At 41.6% G+C, this 18,526-nt stretch overlaps 1 protein-coding gene across 4 annotated transcripts; it reads right to left on the minus strand.

Moving 5' to 3' along the window:
* Nucleotides 1-1,625: 1,625 nt before the first annotated feature.
* On the minus strand, nt 1,626-17,651 carry DNAAF1 (dynein axonemal assembly factor 1). Of its 4 annotated transcripts, none has more exons than XM_082232333.1 (15): nt 17,477-17,651; nt 15,923-16,055; nt 15,015-15,153; nt 14,254-14,361; nt 13,351-13,474; nt 12,601-12,692; nt 11,390-11,611; nt 10,079-10,245; nt 9,399-9,520; nt 7,941-8,134; nt 7,352-7,612; nt 5,182-5,291; nt 4,973-5,035; nt 3,622-3,970; nt 1,626-2,099 (listed from the first exon to the last, which is right to left on the minus strand). In XM_082232333.1, exons 3-15 carry the CDS (start codon nt 15,139-15,141, stop codon nt 2,050-2,052), a joined length of 1,989 nt encoding a protein of 662 aa, XP_082088459.1. In that variant the 5' UTR covers nt 15,142-15,153; nt 15,923-16,055; nt 17,477-17,651; the 3' UTR covers nt 1,626-2,049. The 4 variants fall into 4 exon arrangements, with proteins under 4 accessions (XP_082088459.1, XP_082088458.1, XP_082088457.1 ...); XM_082232332.1 differs by having other exon boundaries at nt 15,015-15,156; XM_082232331.1 differs by lacking the exon at nt 15,923-16,055 and having other exon boundaries at nt 17,477-17,650.
* Nucleotides 17,652-18,526: the final 875 nt, after the last annotated feature.

Here is an 18,526-nt window from a genome sequence, read left to right on the forward strand (position 1 = left end):
TTTCCACATCGTAACTTTGCTGGGCAGAATTATTTCTGAAGAGTAGACAAGATGATTTTCTTCCCTTTGCAGCTTTATCACAATCTGTTTAGTAGCAATCTGTAATTTTTGTAGAATCTAGTGTTTTATACATTTTTGTAGCTCTCTTAAGACACCACTTGCAATGATACAGGTGCAGCATTTTAAAAAATGATATTGACTGAGAAACAAATTAGCTCCCATCCCAACCCTTTTCTGATTATAAAGTGATTCACTAGAGTGCATACCCCTCTTATCTAGTTTTCTTCAGAAAGTGAAAATCAAGGGGAATAGAATTATCTCTACTTCAAGGAATTTTTCTTGAAAGGTGGTGTGTGTGATTGGTTTTCTTGGCTATTTTATGCTTATTTTATTTTATGCTTATTTTATTTTATACTTGAAGTTGATGTGCTGAACCTGCAATTTTGCACTATGCTGTACATTTGTAAAGTTTTACAAGGTATGCTAATTAAAGAGGTTTTCTTCTGTCCTCATAAAGTTCTGCTTTCACAGCCTTTTATTTTCCTTGGATTCATTTCTCTGTGTATTAATATCAATAGCACCCTATATTAGATAAACAGACTTGCTTCCCTATTTTCCCATACTGTAATCTTGCCTTTCCTCCAGGGAACTTGGAGGTATCTATGGGATTACTCTGTTTTATTTACCCCTGTGAGGTAGTTTAGGCCCACTCAGTGTTGGGGACGGTGGGTTGTTTTTGTGTTGCTTCACCTTAACATTGTCACCATGGGTTAAACTTTAAAAATCTTTATAGCAGTTAATGCATTTGTATAGGGGGAGGGATTGCATGTCTCACTTGCATTCTGTTAGAAGCCATCAACCATCCAGTCATAACTCTGTGTGCTTTTATAATTATATATACATAGGAGAGCAGGGTGGTGATACTAATACTTTTACACATGCTACTAGCATTTGTTTTGATTTGCAAAGATGCATATAAGCAGAAACAATTGTAAAGTATTCCATTCATTAAGCATCTGCCAAATTATAATTTACAAGCAATGTTCAACCAGATAGTCCTTCAGCCTGTGACCACAGCAGCCATAGGGCCTATAAAGACCTTGCAACACTACCTGTCTGCAAGGTGATCGTACTTTGGGAATGGCCGCCTTGTATACCACAAATAATATCTGTAGCCGTATCAGGATCATGAGCCCCCAAATTAAGATGGTGACCTGGCCAGGAGCAAACGTCACTCTCCTAATGAACAAAAGAAGCTGTGATGCTTTGTGGGGATGGGACTAGGGCACTAAATGTGGAAGCTTTTGTAGGAAGGTGGACTCTAGCCAAAAGTTCTGGAGATTGAGAGTGGATGCTTTTAAGAGGGTTGAGTGAAAACCTCTGGTGCTCAATATGCCCCACGACAAGTCAGATAACAAATGATGCAAGAAGCTGAGAACAAAATCATTTACTCAGACAATTACAAATAGAAGTAAACGTGTAAGCAAAATAAGCAAAACAATGGCAAAACTTTCTACAAACTTAGAGCAGAATCCAACAAAAGTGAAGCATGTGTGATTTCAGGGGGAGAAAGTTAAGCATGCACTCAACTCTCACCAAAATAAATGAGACTTAAATGATCTTCATTTTTGCTGGATGCTACTGATTAAACAACCTTTTCTCAACAGATGAAAGAAAATAGACTGAAAACTGAATTCATACTTTAAATGTTGGTTACCTGACTTGGTGGCATTGAACTTTCACAGATGCATACCGTGGGTGAGCTCGTGTTGCTTAGCACCTGGAAATACCAATGCATAAGGCCCCCATCTGCACCATGGCACTGCCTGCTCTGCCACTGTGCTCTTACCACAGCAGTGTAGTAAAAGTAAGGCACAACTATTGAAGAGAGACTGGACTTTTGCTTGCCAGGACTGCTTGCCTGCAAGTAGTGTCAAAGAAAACATTTGTGACTAATGTTAGGGTTACAGCACTCGCTGTGATGCAGTAATGCTAATGAACAATGGGAAATATATTGGCTTCTATTTTATAAATTCATACAACACGTCTTCATTTATTTTCAGGAGTATGCTGCTCTGTATCTTCTTCAGAGATATTCCCTGTTAAGAGGTGAAATTTCAGTTAGTTTCTGGACATAGGACCTATACTCTCCCCAAATACCTTCCTGAAGAGAAGGACCAGTTATTAGGCCAGAAGCTACTCCAAAGACAGGAGTGGTAGCTGAGATTTGGTCTAAACTGGACCACTCAGTAGTCACTGCAGTTCATTCCTCGAGTTGTCCCCAGCAGAGAAAGCACTGGGCGCAATAAGAAACCCTTTACCATTTGGATTATCAGGGCAGTGAAGGCTTAAAAGTGTGAGCTATGAGCCAGGAAGGCCCCAGGTCAAATCTCTCTTCAACCACAGACCCACAAGATGGCTTTAAGCCAATCACTATTTCATATCAACAGCCCCTTTCCTCAAAGCTCTTAACTATTATTAGTGTTAGTGTCTGTGAACTTCATTTCTTAAAAAATGAGTGAGGACTTCATATCTCAAGCAGCAAAAAAAATAAAAAAATCAATCACTGGATGTGCTTAACATTGCTTAACATTTGAGAAGCTAAAGCACTAGGGGAAATGTTCAATTACCTTGTGCAGAAACATTGTTTAAAACACCCTTCCAGATGCAGGACTTTGCGAGTGTCAGGCAAGCCCAAATGATCAAATGGGATCAGTGCAGCTAGGACAGCAATGGTAGGGTCTCACCAGTTACCAGTGTGTGAATTCTATGCTCAAGGAAGTACCTCTGCAATACCTACCAGTCATAGGAGGATTTTTGCTGTATCAAGATTTCCATAGGCTCAGATTCTGGGTTCAGTTTAGACTAACTTCTAAATGTGGAATTATGTCCCTCATTTACCCACTGCGCATGTCCATCCCCTGTCCAGATTTGCTAATGGCAACCAATTGGCTATAATATTTATTTACTTACAGCATCTATACATTGCTTAACAATTAGAATTTCTAAGTGGTGAACATAAAAATGAACCATACCAAAAAGAAAACAATAACAATTCATCATGAAACCAAGCAAACCCAAACAAAAATCCATGTTTGCGTGAAGCCTACACGCATAAAGTTCATGCTTGCACAGGGCCTACAGAATCCATAATTGTGGTAGTCATTATGTGGTGAACCTTTATGTGTATCAGATCGAGACATATTCAGCTCTTCTATGCACAGCCCCTATGTAAATGTGATGTCTATATATGGACATCTCTTAAGGGAAAGATACACACCTCTACACCCATAGAAGCTCATTGAAATTAGGCCCCAAGTATCACTTCAAGTATAGCACCACTGAAATAAATGAGTTACTTTAAAAATAAATAAATAAAGTTAGGCTTTAGGTGTAAGCATTCTGTAATTATAAGCCAGCCACATTAACTATGTGTGGACCTGGAAAGAGATGAAGCTACCATTAACTGTTTTCTTTAATAGCACATAGTTGGACTAGAGACTAGTTGTTATAGCTATAAGGCACATATACTGATGGTGCTTTGTCCTGTTATTAAAAAATGAACAGGTGGCTTTAAAAACCCCAAGCAGGTGGACCCAAATCATGTCTATGTGAATTTACCTGTGCAAGAAGATGCAATGTGGTTCTCTCCATTTTCCACAATGTCTGGGATTAATTCATCTGCTTCATCATCTGTTAATGGTTTCAAAGGTCCTGGAATCTCTTCAATCAAGGGTTTTGCTGGTTGTACTTTGGCTTTCAATACTTCCTCTTGCTGTGTTAGAAGGTCTGTTACAATGGGTTCTATGGCTTCCTTTGGACAGACTTCGGGTATCTTACATGTGTTTGAAAAGATAGAGATTGGGATCTCTTCTGTCTCTATATTCCTAGAAGTGTCTGTATTTCTTTCAACTATGCAGTCTCTGTCATCACTTGCTTCAGAAATCACTTCAATCTTTGGAGAACTTGGCTATAAAGGTAAAAAAACCCAACCAGCTGGAAAATGTCTGTATTGGCATACATTATAGATAATTGATTACGGTCAAAGACCAGCTCATGTAACATTAACACAATAAAAACAGCGTTCATAAGGATAAAATATACAATTGGAGCAGATTGCAGCAATAGCTCATGAGTTAAAATTGAGATATATACATACACCCGTACACCCGAGATTTGGGCTACCATAAAAAATTGACCCTGAGGCACCCCATACATTTTCCCCAGTCTAGTCTTGATAGTCTCTACCCTCATACTATTCTAAGGGATGTTGCTTTCCAAAGCACACTGAAAGTTTAACTCCTCAACAGTGGGGATGGGGATGGAAACTCTGGCCCACAGGCCAAATTAGACTACCAGTGGTTCTAATTTGGCCCATGAGGAAGTTTTTCCACTGATGCCTAGCTCTCCCACATCTGATGTCAGTAAAGTCAGGCTATAAAGCAACATGTGAGAACCTTAAGCTGTGCTGCTGATGCTTCCTCAGCGGTGGAGCTTGCATTCAGTGCATTTTGCATTGGTCACCAAATATAAACCTGGTTCCACTCAGGAGCGCCTGGTTGGAGCTCCTGAGTGGAGCTCATCTCTGCAGAAAATGGGGCTTGCAACTGAGCACCAAGTGTAAGTGTGGTGAACCTTTGACCCTCCAGATGATGCTAAACTATAACTCCCATCATCCATGCCCATTGGGCCATGATTGCTACACCTCCTACATACATTTTGAAGTAGTACTGTACAACCATGTATTTTATCTGCACACTTCAACTTGTTCTGAACACACATACCTGTGCGTATGTGCTTGAGGTACTCTGTGGCATCAGCTAAAGAATTTTAGAGTGACACATTGGCTGATATTAAAATATCTCTAGAGTCTCCTGATCTACAAAAAATTATGTAGCTCTGTTAGGAATATACCTAAATTAACTGTAAAAACACAGGATTAAGAAAGCACTGTGGTATTAGAATAACTCACCTTTCTAGTGAAGATCTCTCCTGGTGAGACTTCCAAATCTACATCTTCCAAATCAGGTAGCTCCTAAAAATTAAAAGTTATCCTAGAGTTTACAGAAGGAAGTAATTTTTAAAATACAAAATTTAGGAGTTTGTGGAAATACAAAACCCATTTCTGAGATGCTTCATCTTGGCCATAACCCACCCTTTCTTCCCTCAGTTAATACATACATCAATAAAAAGTTTCTCTGGTACATCCAACTGAATTTGTTCTATTTCTGCAGGGTCAGCAAGTTCAGTGAGCAAAGGTCCAGGTGTAGTCATCTTATCTACTGGCATCTCTAAAAAAAAGGAAGAGACAAAATGCTTAACAGATCTAGGTATAAAAATATAGAAATGGGAAGGTTATACTGGGCTCTCTTTTGTATTATGCTCTGTCCCTAATAAAAGGCTGTCAAAAATTGTTCTGCCACTGAATAACAACAACAACAACAACAACAATACAGTGGTACCTCGGGTTACATACGCTTCAGGTTATATACGCTTCAGGTTACAGACTCTGCTAACCCAAAAATAGTGCTTTAGGTTAAGAACTTTGCTTCAGGATAAGAACAGAAATCGTGCTCCGGCGGCACGGTGGCAGCAGGAGGCCCCATTAGCTAAAGTGGTGCTTCAGGTTAAGAACAGTTTCAGGTTAGGAACGGACCTGCGGAACGAATTAATTACTTAACCCGAGGTACCACTGTAATAAATTTTTATTTATACCCAGCCCTTCCTGGCCAGGGCTGGGCTCAGGGCAGCTAACACCAAATATAAATTACAATAAAATGTAATAGAAAAAAGTTAATTAAAATACGGCTTAAAATACAGGTTAAAATGCAGCCTCATTCTAGTAGTAGCCCATAAATCAAGACCATAAAGGGAGGAAACATCAGATATTCACCCGAGCCAGCTATCCATGCTAGTCCTACATGAGGCAGCAAAAAAAAACCAAGGGAAAATTTAGATACCAAATCCCATATAAGGGGTCAGACTGAGTCCAAGCCAAAGGCCAGGCGAAACAGCTCCGTCTTGCAGGCCCTGCAGAAAGATGTCAAATCCCACGGCACCCTGGTGCCCCACTGCAACCTACAGTGGTGCCCCGCAAGACGAATGCCTCGCAATACAAAAAACTCGCTAGACGAAAGTTTTTTCCGTTCGCGATTTGCCTCGCAAGACGAATTTCCCCTATGGGCTTGCTTCGCAAGACGAAAACGTCTCGCGACTTTTTTTCTTTGACTAAAAACAAAGACATGTTTTGTTTATAAAGTTAATTTATTTTCCCTTAAATTTTTGAACTGCTCTTTACAGTATGTGTGACTTTAAAGAGCAGTTAATAAACTGTTGTTGTACCAAATTTGGCTTTGTTTGGACTTTTTTTGACCATAGGAACGCATTAATTGATTTTCAATGCATTCCTATGGGATTTCGTGCTTCGCAAGACGAAAAATTCGCTAGACGACAAAAATTGCGGAACGAATTAATTTCGTCTTGCGGGGCACCACTGTATATGACTGACTTTGCACAAAATTTTAATTGCAGGGACAGTTTCTACATGAGTGCTGCACATTCCTGGGACTCTTCAGAACTGACATGAAGATCTGCTAGGCAATTGGACGCGGGTGGCGCTGTGGGCTAAAGCCTCAGCGCCTAGGGCTTGCCGATCGAAAGGTCGGCGGTTCGAATCCCCGCGGCGGGGTGCGCTCCCGCTGCTCGGTCCCAGCGCCTGCCCACCTAGCAGTTCGAAAGCACCCCCGGGGGCAAGTAGATAAATAGGTACCGCTTACCAGCGGGAAGGTAAACGGCGTTCCGTGTGCGGCTCTGGCTCTCCAGAGCAGCGTTGTCACGCTGGCCACGTGACCCGGAAGTGTCTTCGGACAGCGCTGGCCCCCGGCCAATAGATGTGAGATGGGCGCACAAACCCCAGAGTCTGTCAAGACTGGCCCGTTCGGGCAGGGGTACCTTTACCTTTACCTTATGTAGAAAGTTGCTCACAAAATATTGTCCCTCTTGTGGAATGCTGCAATATGCAAGCATTTTTGCAGCCTCCCTATAGAATGTTAGCTATATATGTGGATAAACTTTCCTAACTAAACAAACCCCACTTTCAGAGCCCTGGTGAAATGAAATGGATGAACTTTTTCCCCAGCCAACTCTACAACCAAAATCTGGATGGTGTTTCAACTAGTATTGCTAGTGCATGGTCTGAGGACACATGATGCAGCCACCTTGCTGAAGCTAAGTAGGTTTGTGGTTGGTCAGTATCTGGATGGGAGAGTGTCTGGGAGTCCCCATAAAGGCCACCTTGATTTCTAGGATAAAAGATGCACTAGCAACTACCGGTAAATAGATGCATACATACCTTCTGCAGTGCATGTAAAATCTGAATGCATGTCAAAGCTCGATTCTTGTACTTCTTGTTCATGATGACCTCTATGACCACTCTCTGGTCTCCCCGACTGATCTCCTAAGATTGCTCCTTCAGCCACAGCCTCCTTGTGGGCATCCATGCTGTCCTTCACAAATTTATCAATCTTTTCCTTTGTTTCCAACACTTCCAAAGTACACGAGTCCTTTCCTGTACTGTCTGTCTCAGTGCTGCTGCTTGAAGATGGCATTTCCTCTAGAACAGCCCCAAAACAAAAAGAGAATAAGCGTGCACGCAAGTAATACTAATCTTTGGGTTTTTGTTGAGCAATGTCACTTTAGTCCATTTATTGGTTTTCTTCCAAAAGGATATGAAGGTTTTCCTCTTCTGGGAAGTTCATCCTTGACTGCATGGAAGGTAGTAAGTAACTGGGGCATAAAGAGGGGACAAGCTCAGTAAGTGTGCTTCTGCGCCTAACCCTACCCACCCACCCCACCCCACTCCGAATGGGAAATGTGTGAAGCTGGATGCTCAAAAGGGCTATGGTGACACAGTACTTCTGCTCAAAAGTTTATACACAAACCTTCTTCACTGTCAGCTGATGTTCCATCTCTTTCTTCTATTTCCCACTGCCTTTTCTTCTCTTCAGCTTTTTGCCGGATTGCGGCAAGAGCATCAATACTGTCTTGGATCTTCTTCCTTTCTTTTGTGTCCCATGTTTCTCTTTCACTTTGCTCAGCTTCACGGCCACCCTTAGCCCAGGCTTCTGCACAGGCTCTGGAAAGAATAAAGATGACTACCATCAGACACATGGAATGATGTTGCATTAATTAATTTCTACATAATGAACTGACTCATATGTCTGGCAGTTTCCACAGCCTGAAAGTGTGCAGTGCTGCTGTTTGGGCCTATCATCCAGCTGCACTTGCAGGAAAGAGCAATTTGCTCTCCCTGGTTTGTGCTTAATTAATTGGCATTGTTATGTTTGATGACATTATATGGATTTTAGATAACTTTGGTTGTGGGGTGGCTAACTAAAATAGTAATAAAAATGTGTGAACAGTGCTGCTATGTGGGACTGTAAAATTATTATTATTTATTGGATTTCTATTCCACCCTTCCTCTGGAGGGAGCCTGGGATGGTTATACAACATCATAAATATAATTATTACAAAATTAAAATTACCAAAATTATATTTCAAACCATGTAAAACATAGCAACTACCTGCCTCCTGACACCTACCTTCCATTCATGTACAGTGACCAAAAATGGTCCTCAGTTTCAGTCTAAATAACAACAACACACTCTTCAACAGGGAGAGTGTTCTATAATCAGGGTGTCACAACAAAGAAAGCCTGGTCCTGGGTCACTGCCACCACCACTCTGAATCATACCCATTGGCAGGACCACCAGCAGGACCTCCTCCATACATTTTACAATTTGAATTGGTCAGTTTTGCGGAGTAACATCAGGGAGGGGTGTTTCTAGGACAAAGGTGAAACTGTGAAGTTCCCTTGCTGTTTTTGCTATTGGATGCTGCATGTTGTTTAAGTAATCTTGTTATATTTGTGTACTGAAATGTGCTTTTCTCTGTGTTCTTATATTTCTGTTTTGCTATGTTATTAAGAAATTGTTTTTGTAGTGTTTGTTTAAAATGCATCCGTTTCTTTGTTGTAAGCCACTTTGAGCATGACTCTTGTGTGTAAAAGTGGCATACAAACGAAGTGAATGAATGAATGAGACTGTCTTTAAATTATGCTACCTCTGTTGCCCCAGTCACAAGCTTGCTCTCCTGAAGTGATTGCTTTGGGGGTTGTCACATTTGTGAGCTGAAGCAATTTGCTTAGGATCAGGATCAGAATCTTACAGGCCATTCTGGTGTGTGTGTGTGTGTGTGTGTGTGTGTGTGTATGTATTATAACAGTCCCATGAAGTTAGTTGTTAATATATCCATTTTTCAAACAACATAGTCAGAAATGATTAGGCTACTAATAATATTTTAGACTGGTCATCTCTTCACTCTCTCCTTTCCTGTTTTACCTGTCCTTTGGAAACACTGGCCTGTCATCCAAATACGTCAGATGTTTCAATCGGATGGTAAGTGTCCTCCTGTAATAAGGAATTTTCTTTATTACCTCATTTCCCATTAAGTTCAATACACGCTGCAAGAAAAAAAAAAGCAAAACAGCTTCAATTTAAAATACAACAGTAGAAATTATTTTTGTACAATATGTGAAGCCATCCTGGAACTAAAAATAGTTGAATATATATCTATTTAAATCATTTTCATAGGATCAGCTTTGAGTAAACTTTTGTTCACTTAACCCCCATAGCTACACTGCAAGCATAACTGCACCTTCTTGTCATTCACTCCTGCAGAAGAAAGGAAAAGGGTGCACTCAGAGACATTACTGGGGTAGGAGCTAAACCTGCTACCTGTTCCTTGTGGCCCCTGTTTTTCTTGCGTAAGGGAGGTCTGAATCAAGCATACTCATATTGACATAACCCATCAAGGATTTTGTTTCCTGATTATGCAAATTTATTACAGTAACTCCTCTTCTACCACCTGACTAAATTTTATTAAGGCATGTTAATGTCCCTGAAGCACTGGATACAGCATATATCCTTCCACAGCACAATAAGATCAGTGAAACAGAATCATTCTGTGCCTGAGAAATGGTGGATCAGATAAAGCAATCTTGGAGTTATTCTTTGCTTACCAAATCAGGCATGGTCTCCAGGACATCTAAAATGTTTGGATCATCTAGCCTATTGTGAGAGAGGTCAAGGACACTGATACTTGGGCATTGCTGTAAGTGTTGTATGTCTTCAACTGTTTGCAGCTGATTGTGAGCAATCTGTAAAGTGTGCAGAACTTTCAAACAAGCTGTTGAAAAGTAAGGATACTGTTAGAGTAAGTAAAATGAATGGGACTGCTAAATAAATTAAGGAATCGTAACAAAGGCAACAAGATTATGCTACCAAGACCAATTACAGCCCAACCAAGGTTGCCATTTTAGGAGCAAGATTCTCAGCAAGTTCTGCTTGTGGCTATACTGTACAAGATTAAAATGCACACACCCACATATTGTCCTCTGAAACATTGGAAAGCCCTCAGTCATACCAAACTAGAACCTCAAAGCCCAGTTAAGTCCCAGAGTATAGGGGTCCAGGTTAACTGGCCACAGAATTGTAATTAGGAGTGCTTGTTAGTTAAATGTAAGTATAGAGGTACGTCTGATGACAACAGTTTAAGGTGAAGGGGTCTATTTCAAGAAGGGGAATTTAGATTAAATGTAGGGGGAAGTAATCTTACTCTGCAGTTGATCAATAAAACACACTTCACGAAGAGGCTGCAGCATTGCTTCTCTTGGGCATATGACTATAAACATTAGTTCATTTTCAGACCCGAAGTATGTGCAAGTTTTATTTTGTGTCCTTGTGTTACCATCCTTGTGTCATTCCCTTCACAAATTACAGGCACAGGGGCTCATTTGAGATTACGACCCTGTGTGGAGCGAAGGGTTAAAATGCTTCAACACTCACGATCACGCCCCACCCCCAACTGGTTCCCAATCTGGCTCACTCCACTGTTAGGAATTTAAAGAAAAAGTCTGCACTGAAGACTTTCAGTGCTGAAAATGTTCCTCTTTGCTCCTTTTGACTCAGTGCATATTGCTCTTTCCTTTGAAGCACATCACTGAGGCTAATGGGAGGGTGGGGGAGAGTCTTGTTGTCTGGGCAGCCCTGGACCTCCATAGACACCATCCAGGCTTACATCCCAGGGAGGTCACTTCAGTGCTGCTAACACAGTGATTTGACTTCACCCCCATTGGCGGACACCATTGTCTCTCAAGACAGACAGATGCCAACAACAAAATTTGCCTCCACAGAAGCCACCAGAAATTGTTGCGGAAATGCTTTGCGCTGTGTTTTAACACATTGGTACCCCTACATGTATGACAGTAACACCACTAAATAACACTGTGTTCAGGTTATGGATCTTATTTCAGTGAAGTTAGAATTCTTACAGAGGTTTTCAATTTTCTTGACATAATTGTTGCTGAGGTTGAGAGAGTCCAGCTTTTCCAAGGGTTCAAGATTCTCAATTTTATTTATTAAATTCAGCTGCAGATAAAGGCAACGCAAATCTGTCTGTGCATCCAGGTTCTCGATCTTAGTCAAGCCATTGCATTCCAGCCATAAGCACTTCAATCCTGTATATTCTTCCAGGTTCTCCAGACGATCAAATCCTGCAGGAAGAAAAATGAAGTAAACACAATGGCAACATGGACCATATTTCAGAACTACAAACACAACAGAAAGTACTCATGAATGTCATAGCTGGCAAAATGCATGAACAAATAAGTCCCTCTATTGGGTGATATCTGCATTGCACACATAAAATTACTTAAACATAGGTACACAAATACTGGCTTAACCAACTAGCCAACTGTTATTTGAAGAAGACCTTAAAAAAGAAGCAGAGCCTGCTTTCATTTTTGCTGCAGGTAAGGAGATCCAGGGCCCAATCGAGCTAATATACTCCACTGAAAGTTAGTTACATTGAAAGCAACACTGAACCAGTATTCCCCACACCCTGCCCCTGCAGGGTTAACAGCTGTGGGAGAGGAGGAGCAATTCAGATTGGGAAAACCATGAGTTAAACACCCCTTTCCCCACTGCCCCACTGCCCCACTGCTCCTATCGAACTCTGAGCCTCTCACAGCTGATTTTAAAAATTATATATATTGTCAAAGATCCATTTACAGATGCTATAAATCCTTACTTATGATGAACTAAATCTCATTGAACTGAGAGGGGCTCATATAAAGAAAGAAATAAGCTCCTCTTGGTTCAGTGAGATTTACTCAATAAAGATGCATAGGACCTGGGCTTACTAACTTTAGCTTCAGTCTTGATCTTCACTTACAGAATTACCACAAAAATCAAAATTATCCTCCCTGTTAAGACTGTGGACATCAATACCAGATACTGGTATATGCTGGAGACAGGAGAAGACTGTCCCCATCATGTTATACTGGTTTGCTTCCAGAGGCATCTGCTGGCTGTTGTTGAACAAAGAATGCCAGAATGCACTTGATTCTGAAACTTTTAATAAAATATTTGTATACATTGACCTAGATTTAGATTCGACAATATTTCAACAAATTATTTCTATGTTCTCAGGTGTTCATGTTCAGTTCTTTTGCTACAATATAGCTAGCAGATTGGCCTTTACCTTTGTAATGGAGATAGAGGGTGTCGTTCAAGGATGGGGTCACATACAATTTATGCTGTTTGCAGAGGTCCCTCAGTATCTTTTTGGTCATTCTAAAACATTAAGAAGTAGTGTGAGTACAGTACATACTCTAGAAGCTCCACCTGCTTATTTAGAAGGTAGATGTGCTGCTTAATATTGATATTTTCACTAACTTCCTCCCCAAGGTTCAGAAAGTTCCCCAATCCTTGGATTACATTTTCAGAGGGGAAGCAGAGGCGCTGCATACAGAACACTGAATCCAGCCAGAATAATAGCTAAAGAATGTTGTTTTAAAGTTTGCCAAGAGGTGAGATTTAGCAATAAAGAGGGTATTATTTTTGGTCAGCTGTTGCGTATCTGAAATCTGTGATATTTTACGCTGGCTGCATAAAATGCATGCTCTCTTGAGATAATTTTCACACAAAGGCTCAGTGCTAAACCAACAGGTAGTCTGGATTTTATAATTATGTTACCGAGTTCATTACTGACACTGATTCAGCTTCAAAACCCTAGTTTTCAAACTTCAATTAAAAGCTAACTTTGGTTAACCATAGCACCACTGTAGACATAGCATGATGCTAATGTTAAGGGAAGTGACTGGGGAATTCATGTCGGGGAGGGTAACCTGTGAGCCTACTCATAATACCTTGACATGGTTAAGAGACTGGCAGCTCTATAAAAAAAATCCCTGATTTGTTAAAGTAAGACCACCAATAAAAACTAAATTACCTCAAACCACCTTGTTTGTTTGATTGTTCACAGGATGAGCCAGCCACCGGCTTTTGGTCACCATTTCTATTTTCCTCATTCTGTTGTTGTATGTTGGTCACAGAGCTGTCTCTCTTCTGTGGTGCTTGGAGATTATATGTGAAAATACAGTATATTGCAGAACGTATTTTAAATGTATAGATCCAAGAAATTCACCTTAAAGGCAGAAACTAAAATTTCTTCAATGAGCTAATTGTTACATACAGTAATACCTACTGATAGCTGCAGTATAACCAATATGCCATACTGAGCTCTTTGGAAGAAAAGGGAGATAAAAATGTAATCAAGAAATAAACAAGATACATTGCTGCAGGCTCTCTCTGGCCTCCTCCCACCTTTGCTATGTGAAATGAATGGTCTGACTGGCCTTACTCCTTTGCCTGAAATTGAACATAAAAAAGAATTAAATTCCAAGAAAACTGAAGCCTCCCATGATCACACAGACTTGAAATCAATCTTTTTGGTCTGACCCAGCAAAGCAGTTCTTATGCTCTTAAAAGCACCAAGACAGTTGGTAAAGACACAGGAGTAAGTCTCTCCCCCCGCCCCGCCCTGGCTCCCACCGCAAAGGGTGGCTGCAGTATGCAACTGTGGAGTAGAATAACCCAGCTAGAAAATACTTGAGAACAAAAGTTACATGGTTCCATCATTCACCCAGTCCATCACACCATATACCAACCACTTAATCTAGCTTTCGAGCATGAGGGCAAGCAATGCACCCAGTGTTTTCCTGCTGACTAAGGATCAGAAAAATCCCCCATAGTAACACCCAGTGGGAGTATGTGATCCTGACGGGAAATTTAAGGTGGCAATATCTTTCATAGGTCTGTAACTTATAGTACTGATATTTTTCATGTAATTCACCTGGTTCTCCATTACCACAGTCATTCCTAATAATTTCCGACTTCAGTTGCACATTGGCAGGATCTTTTTCTGTTCCTTGTTCTCCTTCTGGGAGTTGAGGCTGTAGTTCTAAAATTCAGACAGATGGAAACAGGCTCAGTGGATGATTAAATCTGCTAACTCAAACAAAGAGATGGGCACTCCAGAGGGAGGCCTCTCATTTCATTTTGTTGCATGCATGTAATATCCCAGAATACACACACACTCTGTTCACAACAGAGGAATCTGTATCTGTAGGGACTGTATTTGCACTGCAGTGTATGTCTGCATTAATTTAGTTTTATATGTGGCTCTCTCTCTCTTGCTGGAGCTTTTACAAGTGCAAGAAAAGAGAAGGTCAGGAAAATGACAGGGCATCATTGCGATAAGAATGGTGAACAAGGAATGTGTAACATTTTTATAGTGTTGGCCACATTTTGTTCAGTTCTATACAAACACTCCTATGCTTGTGTAGTAAAGCAGGGAAGTACTCAGTCCCCCTTACTATTCTTAATTAAAAATAATAAATAATAGATTAATTTAAACCTTAACATTGGTATTTAATATTATTGTATGCAAACCACTTCATGTTTTTTAAGCGTTATATAAATCTTGCCAAATTAAAAAATATATTAACAAAATGGCAGAAAGTTGTGCCTTGTCATTCATTTTAGCCAAGGTGTTGTCATAATTACTTCATGTTCAAAACGTACACACACACAGCCTCTGATAGCAAGAACTACCTGATTTTGTTAAGTTGTCCTCATTGTTGGAACAGGTGTCCACGTGCCTGCAGTCTTTCATCCCTTGACCATTCTCTTCCCCTGCAACAGCCTCTCCTGACCCAGGTTCTTCATTGAGTGGATGCATTTTGAAGTATTCCTACTGAGAGACAACAGGAAAGTTACAGCATGCCCCACAACTCTCTACCTTGTATTTATTCAGATCATTCAAGCATAACTCTATGTGCAAATCATAGTTTTAAATTAAATGTTTTATTATTTTGTATGATGACCATGAACCCCTTTGAGAACCATTGTGTGAGAAAAGCCGTATACAAATCTTGTAAATGAATAGATGTGCCTGCATTTGGCAAAGGAAAAATAGCACAGCAGACCAAATTAGAGCCCCACCTGGGTATAATAGACCCACGGGCCAGAAGCCCTTCATACCTGAAATAAACAGACAGGTGGCAAGATGCTGGTCCATGAACTCTTCTGCCCCACTAATAGTACATTGTTTTAATAAGAAATTACAGTCCACTATTTTATTATTTACAGCACTTTTATCCGGCTCTTCTGCCAAAGAGCAGCTCCCAGGACAGCCTACAAATATTGATGGTAAGTACCTGTACTTGGGCTCATAATTTAACAGGTGACAAAAATGGGAAAAGGACTAGGAGGATGTAGAAATAAATACAGGTAAAATCTTAGCCCCATTTCTCAGTTGCATAATTCTTGTAGTGGCCAGCTGGAATGAGGAGCCAAATGTTGCTGGTCTTCCAGCAGAGCTGTGGTCCCATCTCTCCCCTCTCTTGTAGCCTACTGTAGAAATACATTACAGTGCAGCATCATATGGCAGATGGCATCACATTCAATGCGGCTTACTCCTAGGTATGTGTCTGCCTCTTATGCCACAGTCCCACACTCACTTATATGCCTGACTTCTGAGTTGTAGTGTTGTTTGTTGCTTTTCAAGGTGCCTACAACACTGTGGTATATCTGCTCACTCCCCTACAACATATGTTGAATTTTTCAACTTTCAAATTCCCAAAATGAGGGGTGCTAAAAAGGTGCAAATTCATTTGGTTAAATGAATATAATTACAGCGGTGCCTCGCAAGACGAAAAGAATCCGTTCCGCGAGTCTCTTCGTCTTGCGGTTTTTTCGTCTTGCGAAGCAAGCCCATTAGCGGCTTAGCGCTATTAGTGGATCAGCTGATAAGCGGCTTAGCGGATCAGCTGTTAAGTGGCTTAGTGGATCAGCTGTTAAGTGGCTTAGTGGATCAGCTGTTAAGCGGCTTAGCAGCTTAGGATCAGCTGATAAGCGGCTTAGGGGCTTGGGAAAAAGGGGGAGGGAGGAAAAAAACCCCGCAGGAACTTGCAAGACATTTTCATCTTGCGAAGCAAGCCCATAGGAAATTCGTTTTGCGAAGCACCTCCAAAACGGAAAACCCTTTCGTCTAGCGGGTTTTCCATCTTGCGAGGCATTCGTCTTGCGGGGCACCACTGTAATATAATTTAGTTTTGTTGGGGTAAGTAAAAAAGTAAAATTGCATAAAGGTAAAGGGACCCCTGACAACTAAGTCCAGTTGCGGATGACTCTGGGGTTGCGGCGCTCATCTTGCTTTACTGGCCAAGGGAGCCGGCGTTTGTCCGCAAACAGCTTTCTGGGTCATGTGGCCAGCATGACTAAGTCGCTTCTGGCAAACCAGAGCAGTGCACGGAAATGGCGTCTACCTTCCCGCCGCAGCAGTACCTATTTACCCACTTGCACTTTGACGTGCTTTCAAACTGCTAGGTTGGCAGGAACTGGGACCGAGCAACGGGAACTCACCCTGTCGTGGGGATCGGCAAGCCCTAGGCTCTGTGGTTTAGACCACAGCGTCACCTAAAAATGATTGCCAAGAACTTGCAGCTATATTATTGGTTGTTATTAATTTAAGTATTAGCCGATACTTTCAGAAGGCATAATTAAAATTATTTGGTTTTCCGGAAGCAGTTTACATGCTTCCTCATCAAACATGAACTTACCAAACTAAATGTTGTCCAGTAACAAAAACAATAGCAGAATTGAATTCCTTGCACCCAAAACCACTCATTGAATAAATTTGCAAAAATTAAATTTCACCCCCAGCAGCTTTTCTCCACCTGTGGGTCCCCAGATGTTGTTGAACTACAACTCCCATCACCCCTAGCTAGCAAGGCCAGAGCTCAGGGATGATGGGAGTTGTAGTCCAACAACATCTGGGGACCCACAGGTTGAGAAGCACTGCGTGATTTGCGCTATGCAGCAGCCCACTTAAAGTAACACAGGATGCCTCTCTGGGCATAAGCAGAGCACAATCCCTGCTCGGGAGCAATAGCTGCAGCCGGACGTCTCGTAACTGAGCAGGGGCTCCCAGACAGGTCTGCTTAGCCCCAGCACCTCTTTGTTTGAAACACACGCCCCCCCCCCCGCCCCAGCTTGCTGTCCCTATTTAATACCCTCCTCTCTTTCTCTTCTTCGCTGCCACTCAGGGTGCCTTCGCCATCCTTCCTCTCACTAAGGAGATGCTACCGGGGGAAGCCTGGCCGCCCGAGCCCCTTCTTCACCCAACCACACCGGCTTCTCTCTTCAACGGCTCCTTCCCAACGGCTTCCCCCCGTTGCCATGGCGATGGGCCGCCCAAGGCACGGCTCTGCGCACGCGCGGGAGAAGAGCTGGGTGACGCACTTGGCCCTCACTTCCAGCCCCGCCCCCTCCTCCCACCGAATGGTCCTCTAGAGATTAAAAAAAAAAAAAAGAATTGGAGCAGCATCCCGTTGTCTCTATAGTGAAGCTTTCCGAGTTCAGTTCACGGGAAAAGACCCGGGTCCTATAGTCACGAAGGAAGAAGCTGACATTAATATAGGCAAGGGGTTAGATCGAATGACCTCTGAGGTTCCTTCAGATTTTTAAATGATTATTTTTATCAGAGATTTCGGGTTGAAGAAAGACAACAAGCTTCTAGACCCCCAAAGTCACTGCTAGGGAAGGAATGTAGTGTAGCTCCAATAAGGCTACTCTAGAAGGAATCATAAAAGTTGGAGGGGGCCACAGAGGCCATCGAATCCAACCTCTGACGCGTTTAGGCTGAGGTTTTAATACTATACAAATTAATTTGAATGTAGCCCGTCGCTTACAACTTTAAAAGGGAGATTGAACTTGTGCGTGTGCTGTGAGGGGCGCGCGGAAGAACACAACCCCCTCTTTGTAGCATTTCGACTGGCTTTGTTTGCAGTTTTAGCTCCTGGCGGAATCATATTGTCACGCATATGGAAGCTGCTCAGCCATTCGCCTGGAACCCAGAAGTGTAGTTATGATGCTAAACTTCAACTTTCTGTGGTCTTTTCGTGATGCCTCTGAGTCCTTTCAGGAGATGTATGTTGACATTAATATAATAAACTTAGATTCATCTGGATAAAATTTACTTTGGGACAGATAGTGGCTTTTACTAATTTAATGTACAAGCGAGGTGTCCACGCAAGGAACAGAGGTAACACAGCATTTTCTGC

Source organism: Podarcis vaucheri (assembly GCF_965113315.1).
Source record: "Podarcis vaucheri genome assembly, chromosome: 7".
NCBI lineage: Eukaryota > Metazoa > Chordata > Lepidosauria > Squamata > Lacertidae > Podarcis > Podarcis vaucheri.